Source organism: Sceloporus undulatus, chromosome 5 (genome assembly GCF_019175285.1).
Source record: "Sceloporus undulatus isolate JIND9_A2432 ecotype Alabama chromosome 5, SceUnd_v1.1, whole genome shotgun sequence".
Classification (NCBI taxonomy): Eukaryota; Metazoa; Chordata; class Lepidosauria; order Squamata; family Phrynosomatidae; genus Sceloporus; species Sceloporus undulatus.
In genome coordinates this window covers 44,566,497-44,580,361 of record NC_056526.1, presented here as the reverse complement: position 1 = coordinate 44,580,361, position 13,865 = coordinate 44,566,497, and the positions used below count along the sequence as shown (strand labels likewise).

General features: G+C 39.5%; 1 protein-coding gene across 1 annotated transcript in view; it reads right to left on the bottom strand.

Annotated features, from left to right (window-relative positions):
• Positions 1–13,865, bottom strand: part of CCDC38 (coiled-coil domain containing 38) — a 26,770-nt gene that overhangs the window by 3,012 nt on the left and 9,893 nt on the right. Inside the window, 10 exon segments of the mRNA XM_042468606.1 lie at positions 633–726; positions 1,067–1,281; positions 3,715–3,850; positions 5,585–5,736; positions 7,061–7,133; positions 7,768–7,855; positions 8,779–8,910; positions 10,431–10,648; positions 11,301–11,381; positions 13,825–13,865. The exon segment at positions 13,825–13,865 is cut by the window's right edge and continues 9 nt beyond it. Of these exon segments, the coding sequence (XP_042324540.1) occupies positions 633–726; positions 1,067–1,281; positions 3,715–3,850; positions 5,585–5,736; positions 7,061–7,133; positions 7,768–7,855; positions 8,779–8,910; positions 10,431–10,648; positions 11,301–11,381; positions 13,825–13,865 (1,230 nt within the window).

Here is a 13,865-nt window from a genome sequence, read left to right as displayed (position 1 = left end):
CTGTTGGACAGTGGAACAAACCCTCGGAGTGTACAGTAGTGGAGTCTCCCTCCTTAGAGGTCTTTAACAAAAGTTGGATGGCCATCTGTCGGGGATGCTTTGACTGAGAGTTCCTGCATGGCAGGGGGTTGGACTGAATTGCCCTTGCTGTCTCTTCCAACTCTATGATTCTATAAGAGTTCAACCACTGTGTTGGTTTGAGCATTGGAAGGCCAGAGTTTGAATCTCTGCTCAGCCATGGAAACTCTTGGATTGACTGGGCAAGTCACACTTTCTCAGCTACAAAAAAAGGCAAAGGCAAATCTCCTCTGGACAAATCTTGCCAAGAAAATCATGTGATAGGTTTGCTTTAGGGTTGCTGCAAGTCAAACGATGTGAAGGCACAGACAACAACAGTGCTGAACTGTACTGTGGGTTGACTTAGTATGAGACATGGCTTTTCTTAAGTGAATAGAGTATACTGCCCCAAAGTTAACTAGTGATTTTAGCAACTGGTTGGTAGCACAGACTGATTACAAAAACAGCTGTGCAGTATGGTATTACATCACCACTAAGAGGATTATATACACTAAAAATATGTGTGCTGATAGCTATGAACTGTTCAAGGCATTTTAAAAATCAGTGCTACTTACCCTTTTCTTTGGTGCTGCAATTGCTCTTTCAAGAGCATTCCTTACCCGCTCTTCCTGAATCCTTTTCAGTTCTTTCAGTTTATCTTCACGAACCCTTCACAGATTAAAGAAACGAGCATTTTTAAAATTCAAAGAATCTATTAGAATGTTGTTGGAGTAAAACAATCCCATTTATTCATACAAATAGAGTGGGCTCTTGTTATCTGCGGGCTTGTCATCTCCAGATTTGTGCTTCTGCAGATGGCAAGCCCTGTTTTTAATAGAGCTGCATGCAGGCAGCCACACTAATGGCTGCGCACATGCTGCACTGCCATAGTAAACAATGGGACTTGAGGTCCTGCATTTTTTATCTGGAATGGATCCCCCTGTGGATAAGAACGAACAACTGTATATATCTGCCAGACTTGGGTTATACACATTGGTATTAAAATTACCTCTGTCTTCTTTCTTTTGCCCTGAGTTTTTCAGTGGCTTCAACAGTTTCCATGTATTCTTTTGGAAGTGTTTCCAACATCTCACAGAGTTCCGACACCCGGATTTCTATTACTTTCAGCATCTGAAATGGACTCAGGCTGGACACTTCATCTGGTCCACAGCAAGTTTTGTATACTTCTGCCACTTTTTTAGTAAGTGTATTCAGCGTTTTATCCTTAACAAAGAACATCAGACATCAGTCCAAATGCATCTGAGGAAGCAGATTTAAGTCTACGAAAGCTCATGCTGCCAATTTCTTTCTTTCAGTTAGTCTCAAAGGTGCTAGAACATCTCTACATAACATCAAGATTAAGCTACAACAGATACAAGCCGCCTTGAGTCCCTGTACTGGGAAGAAGGCGGGATATAAATAAACATATCAGCAACAACATTATACTCAAAAACATGCACAAAAGCTTACAAAAAATATTAAAAGATGAACTCTCTCTCTCTCTCTCTCTCTCTCTCTCTCTCTCTCTATATATATATATATATATATATAATTCAGTATACAATTGAAACCTTGTTAAAAATATAAAAAATGGAAGTACAGTGATGATGTTCATTCAGTGGACCAGGCAAATCAGTACAATTTTGACTGAATACTACAGCCTTTGATATCCACTGGGCTTTGGATCCAGGACCCTCTGGATACCAAAATCTGTGGATGCTCAAATCCCATTAAATACAATGGCATAGTAACATGGTGTCTCTTATATACAATGGCAAAATCAAGCTTTTTTTGAATTTATATATAATTGTAAATATCAAATTGTGGATGGTTGAATCCGTGGATATGGAGGACTAACAGTATATGCAAGGTTAAATCTAATGATAGCAGCACCTCAAATAGCCCCACTGAAATCAACCAAGTTATGGTAATTGTGACCAAACGTTCCACTCATTTCAATAATTTATTCTGGGTGGGCTTAACATTAGATTTAGCCCACAGATTCAGATAACAAGCAATATATAGCAGTTGAAAGTCAAGATAGTAAGTCAAATAAAGTTGTAAGCACAATTATGTCCATAGTTTAATCCTTTAGTCATTGTGACAGCATTCGGGGCCCATAGGAGAATGGAATCTACTTGGATTTTAAAGTCAGCTGGGGAAGGTTTGAAGGTCTCATAGACCATTATTTTTGGGGAATAATGCAGCCAATTTATTTCTTTAAGCTATTGCTGTGTGTATTGTTTTAAGGTGTTTTTATTAAATGTTTGTAATCTATGTTTAGATTTTTGTAATTTTAGTCATGTAATTTTAAGTTCTGACAATTTGTTATTTTTAAGTATGCATTTCTTGTAAGATTTTTAACTTCCCTGGACTGTTATGAAGAGGGGTGGCATATATATCAAATCAATCCAATCAACAAATCTGAAGAATCTATTCTGCCATGCTCACAGAGAAAAAAAACACCATGACTCTTGATCTCCTGGTGTTACAGTTGTGATGTTGGAAAAAGGTAAAAGTGGTTCGACTGGTGCAGGATCTGGGTATATAGGCCAACATCTTGGACCATGCAGGCAGAATGTAACACCACTCATGCTATTCAACAGCTCTCCCACCCCAGAAGACAGCTTCCACACGCCAAGGTGGGTTGCCATGGCCATTTATTGACTGGGGAAAGTTAACAAGAGTCTGGGCAGCAGTGGGCTGCAGTTCTGCAGCTGTGAGAAGGGAGCTAATATCACTGTTATGGATTTCCAGAAAGTAGTTGGAGATCCAGGAAGGTGATTTGACCTTTGTTGTCCTGGATGCTGAACTATAGCCATTTGCTGCCTTGGTGCTTCCTGCCATTCTTCTTTCTTGCTAGTAAATGGCCATGGGAACACATCCCAGCATATGAAAGCTGCAGGAAGATGTTACACACTGCAAAGGTGGTACTGAATGCCTCTTTTGCAACGTACAAAAAAGGACACAGGCAGTGTTATGTGCTCATATGTCATCAACAGAATTTCAGCCAGAATATCTGGAACCCTCCTCTATGCCTACATCTTTGGGGGGGGGGGCAGTCTTAAAACTGATTGATATAATTTCTCACTGCAAGTAAGAAAGTAAGAAACCATTGTTTGTCTAAAGACAAGTTAGCCATTTCACTGTCTGGAGAAAGAACTGATAATTGTGTTTGACTGCTGTGTTATGATGAACTGTTTGTAAACAATGAATTTATAGTTGTTGTATTATATTTGTTAAAAGTTTTAAAAATAACAAAAACAAAAAGGGCAACACCCAGCAATAGGACTACACTATTTACACTTTTTAGAAGCTGTCCAAGACTTGGCGGTATCCTATCACTGTGGTTATTGTTTTGGGTGGTAACATTTGTGTAGCGGAAACAGACCCAGAGTTTTCTGTGGCCTCTTAGGATGCTCTCTTTGGACCTCTCAATATATACCTGCTATACCACCATTTCTTTGAGCAATACCAGGCGTGATATCAGGACTGGTTTCTTTGTGCCATTTCCCACAGACATGCTGAGTCAAGCCTTATAATGAAGTCACAGAGCTAGGAATCATTATGCCTCTGTCTCAGCTATTATCTTAATGCAACATATCCCTATGAAAGTCATGTCATTATTATAAAGATGATTGATACACACTAGCTTACCATGGCTGCTGAATTATAGTCTCTTGTAGCAAATAATTTGGCTTTTAATTCAAGTTCTGAGCTTTTGGCTTCTTCTTTGGTGCAAGCTGCTTTAAGAGCTTCTTTTTCATCTACGAGGCTCTTTATTCTTTGCTCCCTGCATTTAAAAATGTTAAGTCTGTTCAAAATTGTTCTGTAAATTAGCTGTGCTGTAGGGGTTGCTATGTTGGCCATAAAACAAAGCAAAATTAAACACCTATCTTGTGGTGATACATTTAAGGCCATCCAAAAGGCACAAAATATATCGTGCTGGCTTTCAGTTTCAGGGAGTTCTTTATCAGGCAGACACAGTAAAATAATCTGTGGAAGACATGGGGCAATGTTGTGGTCACAGTATCCACATTCTGCTGTGAGGTCTGCGGACAAAAAGGAAGGCCTCACTCACATAGGATGTTTTCTCAAAGCAAAGTATTATAGGTGAGGCCATGGAAATTTGTGTACGCTGAGATAAGGAACAGCAGCAACATGTGTGTCTGCCCCACCCCATTCCCCCAGCAGTAAGCTATCCTGTGCCATTATTATGGGAGCAGTATCAGGATGGATAAGCATTCACAAGATGAAACACAATTTGGATTAGACAAAAATGCTGGCGTCTTGTGAAATCTGGTAAGCATTCAGATCTGGACCTGCCTGTGGTTGAACCAAAGGACAGGGTACAGTCTCTGAATGCTTTTGGACTTGGTACTGTGTAACAATGGCATCCCTAGGGTTGGTGTCACCCAGTGCAGTAACTCATGGTGTCATTCTGCCATTAACTTCCTCCCATTTCACACCATACAGTAATAGTGCCCCGCAGCAGGGTGTCACTCGGTGTGGGTGGTTGGGCATGGGTCAGAGCCAAAAGGACACACTCCCAACTCCCTGCCCTGTGTGGCTTTACTTCAGAGTAAAGCTGCGTGGGGCAGGGACAGAGGGGAACCGGGCCCTCTTCTTCCCTGTCCCGTGTGCCTTTATTCTAAAGTAAAGCCACACAGGGCAGGGACAGGGAGGAACCGGGCCCTTTCCTTCCCTGCATGCACTGTGATGTGTGGCAGAGAGGTGGGGGGCACTCAGCAGGTGTCACCCCCCCATTCTGTGGTGTCACCTCCTTCAGTGGTGTCATGTGGCGCAGTCTGCACCCCCTGCACCCCCTAGTGTCGCTATTGCCATACAGAATCCTTAGTAATGCTTTTTTGCACTAATGTTACTTGTAAATCGTAATTCCCATATACCACTGAATGTAATGCTAATAGTTGTGACATAAACAACTAGCACCCAAGGCCAGTTTCACGACTGTGTCTTTAGCCATAGTGAGACATCCCTTGGCTACATTTAGTGTAAGTAATTGAATATGCTCTCTCATACTTGGGACTGTTCTTGATGATGACTGAATAACTGAAACTGATACAGAATGCACTAGTTAGTTTGCTTTGTGAGCCCTAGTTGTTACAATCATATCACAGCTATTCTGTGTTGGCCAGGCTCAGCTCAAGGTGCTAGCTTTGACATCTAAACCATCAAATGGTTTGAGATCACATTAGTTGAAACACCACCTACACACAGATAAGCCATACTCTGTGGCCTATTAGCTACCTGTATTAGGTTCACAGGTACTCAACATGGCTTCTTCATCAGTGGCTCTACATCCCATGGAGATCTGTGTGGACTTGTCACTTTTTAAAGACACAATTGTTATATTTGCTGCTGGGAGAGGGGAAACAACTCTGGCTTATGTTACTTTAAAAAAATTGATTGCCTTTTCATATGTTTTGTAATTTTCTCAGCCATCTACTGAGGGCAGTGCAAGGCAGCATAAGAATCTATTCAATGACTAAATAATAAATAAACTTACATTTGCTGTTGAACAGCTTGATTTTTCTGATGTCCATCTTCCAATGTGCCACTAATTTCTTGAATGTTTTGAAACAGAGAAAGATTTTGTTCCTCAAGATGTCTGTATATCTGTAATAACTCTTTTGGGTCTTTGAAATAGATCTCTGGTTCCTAATGTCAGAGACAGGGTGTTATTTCCTGGAAGATTAGCCATATCAATGTAGTTGTAGATCTGCTGCACACATTTTTTTTTATAAAACTGAAAACAACCATACCAAAGTGAAGGATGAAAAAAAGCTATGTGTAGTACTGTATTCTATATGTAGTGCTGTAATACTTATGAAAAGTTGCGCTTGCCTTGCTATTGAATTAATAACAAGCAGAAGTATTTAATAAAACTGGTCATATAATGCAGAAGAAAGACCTGCTGCTTGTATACTAGGTATCTCAGGGATACCACTGTAGGACAGGGGTATGATGTGTAACATGCCCTGGGGAATTACAATCGACTCAAACGTCCTAGCAATAGTCCACAACATGTTTTCAAATAAGTATTTCCTTCCCCTTCACATTTTAGAGCATTTGCTGTGGAAAGGCTAACTATCAGATACGGAGCAAAGTCTGATTTGCTCCTTAGTTTTCTTCAAAAGCAACTGAATGTGCCTGTTGTCACTAGAAATAATCACGTGAACACATGCTTTGATCAGTTAGAAAAGTGGCAATATCTGGGCTGAGTACCAGATGAATATTAGTATTGAATAAATGGCATTTTAAAATCAATCTGTGTAGCTGTAAATAAATGGGGCATAGCAGATGTGAGTCAGGGCAAGGCAGTGGTGCAGTGGTTAAACGCCTGTACCGCAGCCACTCACTCAAAACCACAAGGTTGCAAGTTCAAGACCAGCAAAAGGGCTCTAGCTTGACTCAGGCTTGCATCCTTCTGAGGTTGCTAAAATCAGTACCCAGATTGTTGGGGGCAAATTAGCTTACAGTTGTAAACTGCTAGACACTGCTTAGGCAGTATATAAATGAAGCTTGTTTGTTTGTTTGTTTGTTTGTTTTGGTTTCACCATTAAAATAGAAATCAATGTCCACTTTTGTGCTACTATTACAGCATGTTTGGTAAAACACAGCTGATCTTTATGCTATATTCAGTTTGTGGGCATTTGGAGGAATCTGCAATTGCGGATGTCACAGATTTTAAGTACAGTGGATTACTCAGTATGGCAAAATTGAAGATAAGATTAAAATGATCTAAGGATATATGGACTATGACAGATACTTTCTAGATATGGCATGTAGATTCTCAATAGAGGGATGAAATAAACATAAGCAAAAAATGCTGATGAAAAGTATGTATACGAAAAATTGCAGCAACATTTTAGCAGAAGATTTGCTCCAGAGGTTCTGATGATACTGTGTAATTTAAATTAGAAGAAAGAAGAACCTTATTTTTGTAAGATACTTTGGTATTTAATAAAGAGGAAGTCATTACCTCATCACTATGTATATCATCCAAGGAAAAATCCTCTTCTGAAGATAGAGACATACTTCTTTCACTTTCATTGCTGTTATAAAGGAAACATTAATTTAGATTTGTGTTTATGCTTGCAAGCTTGCTAACTCACTGTCTAACATTAAATAATAACAATAATAATACAGGTCTCATACTTAGTGATGGGCATTAATTTGGCAAGAAGGAACTCCTGCTATTAACCTCTATGGGCAAGGAGTTGAAGGTCTGAATACAGTTTACTTTAATTTATATAAAAATTGCAGTGAATTTTTGATCTTCCATAAGTTAGCTGAATATAAATCTGCTGGTACATAATGCAGGCATTATTGCTAAATTTTAAATTTTATCAGATGGTGCTGCAGTCACAATGTTGTGAGTTCAATCTCACAGTGCTCCAGGTTGACTCAGCCTTCCATCCTTAGGTAGATTGGTAAAATGAGTACACAGCTTGTTTGAGGCAGTTGGCTAACACACTGTAAACCACTTAGAGAGTGCTTAATTCACTATGAAGCGGTACAGAAAAGTAAAGAGCTATTGCTATTCCTATCAGACACCACAGTTTCATAGCAACTCTGATGTCTGCAGAACTGTACAATTACTTTTTCATGTCTAAGGGGGCCCTGAGCTTCTGTTTCTTGGCATTTTCAACTTGAAAACAAAGAAATGTTAAAAGTATTGTGTTTTACCTTTCTGTTAAATACTTTTTCCCTTCCAAGGATATTCGGCGGCCCAGTGCTGCTCTTGATGACTTTCTAAAAAAGCTATAATCACCTACTTTGAAGATTAACAACACAGTATCATATGAGCCACAGGGGTTACTACATCTGTATTAAATATCTACTGAGCTATCTTATCTTTCTAATACCCTACATTCAAGATAATCAAATATAACAAATCAACATCACTGTGTTGGGAGTGAAGAGGCCACACAATCTAGGAGTACTACAATGGTGTACAATGGGGTACAAAAGCAGCCTACATTGGTTATGAAATTTCTTTAGCTTACCATATCCAATATGATTAAACAGACTGAACCACTTATGTCTACCAGCATCTTTCAGGTATTATTAAAATCAGCAAGCTGAACATTTATTGCTTTGATGGTCAGAATCTAAAGAACATGCACAGCATGGTATTTGCAACTAGCAGGAGGTTGGACTTAACATTTCTTGAGCAGCATCACACACAGCAACGTGCTCCTGAAAGACAAGGGATTTTCAAAAAACAGCTTCTGATATGGCATAAGGGTCTGCTGTTCAGAGAGGTAAAATCCTATTACATATGAGCATAGGAGACTATGTATGTATTGTCTAAAATATTTTAAGGGCTGCCTTGTAGAAGATGGAGAAAGCTGCTGCTCCAGGGAGGAGATAAAGGACTCACATTACAAGGAAGGAACACCACAAAGAACATGATGATAAGAGCTCTTGTTCTACTGTAGAACAGGCTGTCTTAAAAAGTAGTGATCTCCCCTTTGTCAGAGGTTTTTAAACAGGCTAGATTTCTTTCTTTGCAGGGGGTTGGCCATTAACTTTGAGACACATAAACACATGAAAAGAGATAGACTAACTCTAGTCACACCACAGATGCAGTGTTTTTCAGATGTCATTGCAAGTTCTTGTCAACATGAACTTCTGCAGCAGCCAAATGTATCTGCATACAGATTGCCCTCCCATCATTTGACTCCTCTCTCCTACCTGGGCTGTGTATGCTTTTCTTCTTCTCTTCTTGAGGAGGAACAATCACAGAGGCTGATCTCCCAGTTATTGATTTCTTGCCAGGTTGTAGCCCTTTCACAGGTGGTTGCGCTTTGCCATGGGCCCATTTGTCTAAAGATACAGTTCAAACAACATAGAATCACAGGCTTGTAAAGAACTAACAATTTCAACTAGCAAACTCATACAGATGAGCTTATGAAATCCAAAGCAGTCTGCCACCCACAAAGACCTGGGACAACATGTCATACTGATGCAAAGATACTGGCAGAGCAAACAATTCAAAATTACAGCTATACCTCAATAATATGGTGGGTTATTTTCCAGACTACTGCTGTAAAGTAAATACTGCCCTAAAGTGAATCACAGCCTTCCCCCCACACTTGTTAGTCCATATAAAGTCTAAAAACACATTTATGCTAACATATATTGAGTATGAGTTCTATGTTGTTTTTTTGACAAACTACAATGCAACAAAGCAAAAGTGATGTACTCTGGTTGTCTCTGTAGGTTGATCTCATTTGAAGGAAATGTAATTTCTTCCAGGCATGGGGTGAGGAAGTGGTGGAATGACTGAAATTCCTCACAACATAAGAACTGTCCTGACACTTGCTGTTGTTGTTTGCTGTCATAGTGACTTCAACCAATGGTGACCCTATGGGTGAAAGACCTCTAAGATCCAAAGCCATCAACTGCCCTGCTCAGGGCTTGCCAGCTTAGGACTGTGATGTCTTTGGGCTTTATCGCATGGGGAAATTCGGGGGTTTAAGCAGTGATTATCCCATGAAAATTGTGTGATTGCAATTAAGATTTTCATACACATCGCGATTAAAGAGCCATTATCCTGGGAATAACCAAGCAATAAATAGCAACAACAAATCATTCACAAGATAGCCTGGCTCCATTGTTTTTCCAGCAGACAGCCAAGACTGTAATAGAGGTCCAAAACACACTGCAGAAATAATCCAGTTTGAAACCGCTTTAACTGCCCTGGCTCAATGCTATGGAATCCTGGGAACTGTAGTTTATTGTGACACCAGAGCTCTGACAGAGAAGGCTAAATGTCTCACAAAACTACAATTCCCAGAATTCCTTAGCATTGAGTCAGGGCCATTAAAGCAGTCGCAAACTGAATCATTTATGCACTGTGTTTTGGACTAACCTTTTCGACCTTAAGACTAGTTTTAAGATTGGCTTTTGGGATTATTTTAACTTGCTCTCAAATAATATTGAATTTTTTTTTAGAAAATGTTTTTAAAGGTGATTTAATCTGTTTTCAAATAATGATTTTATCTGTTATGCATCATGTTGGGATCCTTGGTGGGCTGAGAAGCAAAAAATAAAATAACAATAATCATGAATTATTAAAAAAAAACCAAGAGCAATGTAAGATGGAAGACATCATTACACCAATCCTTTTGCTAATTAAAAATTAAATCCTCCCCCAACCTCCATTGAATAAGTGAGGCAAACACAGAAGTACTAACTATGACTCTTGTGTTACTGTCTTGTCTAGATTTGACATAAGCCATTATTCCTGATTCTAATTGTGAACTGAAGATGCCACAATTACACAGGATGGCATGATTTAAATTACTATCATGCAATTTTTTGGGGGGGAAATCCATGCTTACGTATTCTGTGATGTAATAAGAAAGAGGCTGATGTTAGTTTGTGTTTCTCTTGAGTAGGAACAGAAATATAAGATTTTGAAAGGCCGCTTTTCTTCTCTTTCTTCTTCTTTTTCTTTTTTGCTAACTGCTTTTCTTGCCACTCTTTGGGAGAGATACTCAGCAAAAAAGTTTCATAGGATACATAGAGTTTCAGAAGATCTTCAGTTTCTGTAATTTCGCTGCAGGCATTAAAAGATCAAAACCAATAAACCAGCAAGTACACATATTTTTGGAAAATATCATCTCTAGATAATATAAAGCAAATAAATTGGCATTACTGTAATGGAAAAGTTAACGAATAAGACTTGTTCAATTGCAGATTCATGTTTGTTCCATATTACCATTTGGACTATAATATTATCCCTAGAAAGCATTAAAACATTGAAATGGTATTTTATCACTTGAGATAAAACCAGATAAAATATTGATCCAAGAACTTTCCCACACACAATGTCTGTCCTGAAGCATCCCATCACAAATTACGGAAGCAAAATTAAATATACTTAATAATGTAACAGGCTTGTTGTGACTACAACTTCCTATAGTTTTTTTTCCTCTTATACCCATGCTTATTTTTATGAACTGACATTGACTGAACACTTTTACTTAGGTCGCTATCCCATGCATTTTTGGTCAATTAGCAAACTTTATATCCTCCTCCTCAAAAAATATTGCTGAATTTTGTCCATTTTAAGCATTGCAAATGCCACTACTCAAGCATTTATTTTCTTTAAATCATAAGCAAAATAGTCAACATTAACCTAGACAAACCTGGATCTATTTCTCATAAGCAAACCATGTTTTGCAAAAGAAATTAAATAAAGAACTCACCTTTTGAGAGAGAATACTTCATTCATTGCTGACTTGACTTCTGCCATGACTTCCATTTTAGCTTTTGCTTCTTGAGTTGCCCTAAAAATAACATGATTCTTAGAAACTGTTTGTGTATATATAGGCAGATCTTAACCTTAAAGAGTTTTTTCCCTCTCACCTAGTCCAAAAACTGGTGCACAGCATTATGGGATTTTATCCTCAGCTGTGATAAATTTCTGTCAAATACTTTAATATTTGAGCATTACAAATATGTCAATAAGCTGATATGCTGATACTGATAAGCTGTCCCTACCAGGGCTGCACTATTGGTATAACATGTAAATTGTGAAACACGTATCACAAAAACAACAACTGGAAACACATAACAATGTGTTAACAATTAAACTCCAGAGGGTCAAACCGCACAGTGCATGAAAGAACTGGCTTGCAGCTAAAATTCAGTCAGAACAGGGAACAGCACACAAGGATGGGGTCATTTAAGCCTTCTTCCCGTTTAATTTTTAATCTAAACATTCAGTCTATCCTGCATAGGAGCTTTTTAAAAATTGTATCAATGGACTATTTTTCTTTTAAACCTCCTTGTTGTTGTTGTGTGCCTTCAGATAATTCCCAGCTTACAACTACCTTATCATGGGGTTTTCTGACGCTGAGAGTGTGTGACTCATCCAAGGTCACCCAGTGGGTTTCCATGGCAGAATGGGAATCAAACCCTGATCTCCAGAATTGTAGTCCAGTGTTGTCCACTACACCACACTGGCTCCCTACCTTCAAATTTTTATTCAAACCTACAAGCAGTTGAGTGCAAAGTACAGTCTTTTGTTCAGGTGTCTCCTGCATTTGCACATTAAAGAACTGGGAAGCAGCATTTAGATTTACTTCTGCTCAGACGTATGCCTGAACACATGCTGTAAGGGTGAAAATGGGGGTGGCCATGTGAACAACACATGAGCAGGGACATTGTAGTGCTAGTACTTGCAGGGTTAAAGCACCCAGCCTTTTCATATAGAGCCTATGGCCACATCTGCCTGGGCTAAATAAAGCATCCTCCACCCTCTTGGTGAGGAGACTGGACAATGCACGATCCAAGCCCTGGTTCTGCTATGAACAGACTAGTTAACAACCAGCCTACTCAGCGCCAGAACCAGGGTATGACACCCTTAACACAGATTTAAATGCAACACCCTTTGCTCTAGATGTTCCCAGAAGATCCAAAGCCCTCCATTCTGATGCTGGGTGACTGAAATGTGTCCCATTCTACCACCTGAAGTGTCCACTGTTGGGACCAGTTACTCGCAGTTAGTCAGGTGCCTAGCCATGTGAGGCTGAGTGCCTTGTTTTGACCTCAGAGTGAAGTGACCCACAGCAGATACATCAGGCAACTCAGGGGGACACACATGCGACCAGCTGTTGAGCATTGATCGGCTTTGTAATGCTTTGCGTTTGCAATGGGGAAAGTCAAGGCAGCTCTGGGGCTAGGATACTCTGGGCTGCCATGTGTCAGTGCAGACAGGACCTAAGACATCATCATCATCCTCTTTGCATTCCACTGTTTTCTTTGAATTTAGATGCAATTCCTACAGTAGCTGGAAGGAGAAATGGATTTTCTAACAACAATCTATTCTAAGCTATCACCCTTTTGTACTTTAAATTATGTTGGAGTGCCTTGTTCTGCAGTAGGTAGGACCCATTCGCTTTATAAAAGACTGCATTATTGGTCTCTCCTTATTGCATTATTGGGGCTGCTGCTACAGGGACTGTTATAAGGTGATTTAATCTACATGACTGCATGTGAGCCTCACCCATCTCCCATATCCCCAAGCACCCAAAACTAATGTAGACCTTTGCCCATTGAGCATGAAGGTCTAAAGGGGGCTTTGTAACTGCTATAGATCCCCCATGGGCTGGTAAGACTGAGGCCTGTTACAGACTGCCAAAATAAAGCTGATTCTTTAAATGATCCTGGGTCCTAAGAGTCCGGAAGGCCGCGCCAAGCCACACTCCATTCCTAAGCAACTGGAGTGCAGCTTTGGTGCAGCTTCTGGATTCTTAGGACCCATGCATCATTTAAACAGCATACCTCCAAAGAGACCCAAAGCAGCTTTATTTTGGCAGTCTGTAACAGGCCTGAGTTCCCAGTCATGGGGACTTTGTGACTATATTTAGCTCAATGCTCAAAAATCTAACTTATTTCCAGAAACTTACAAATGTTGAGGTGTAGGACTACATGTGCACTCACACCTATGTCACAGGTTTTAGCCTTACATATTTTCAAGCAACTGTCTGATCTACAATTATATGGCTTTACTTCTATACGCTGTACAATGAAATCATACTCTATAGCATGAGTAGTAATATGCATGTCACAGACCAACAAGGTAAGAGACCCATGCATTTCCTGCCAATTTCATTCTGGTGCAGTTCGTGAATTTGTGTGTGTGTTTGTGGGGAAACTGAAGGACAGCAGCTAGACAATCAATCTGTTCCATGGTTAATAACAGAAATATGTAACAAAGTCCCTTACAGTTTAAGAGCATCTACAGAACTTCTATCATTTTCTTTGAG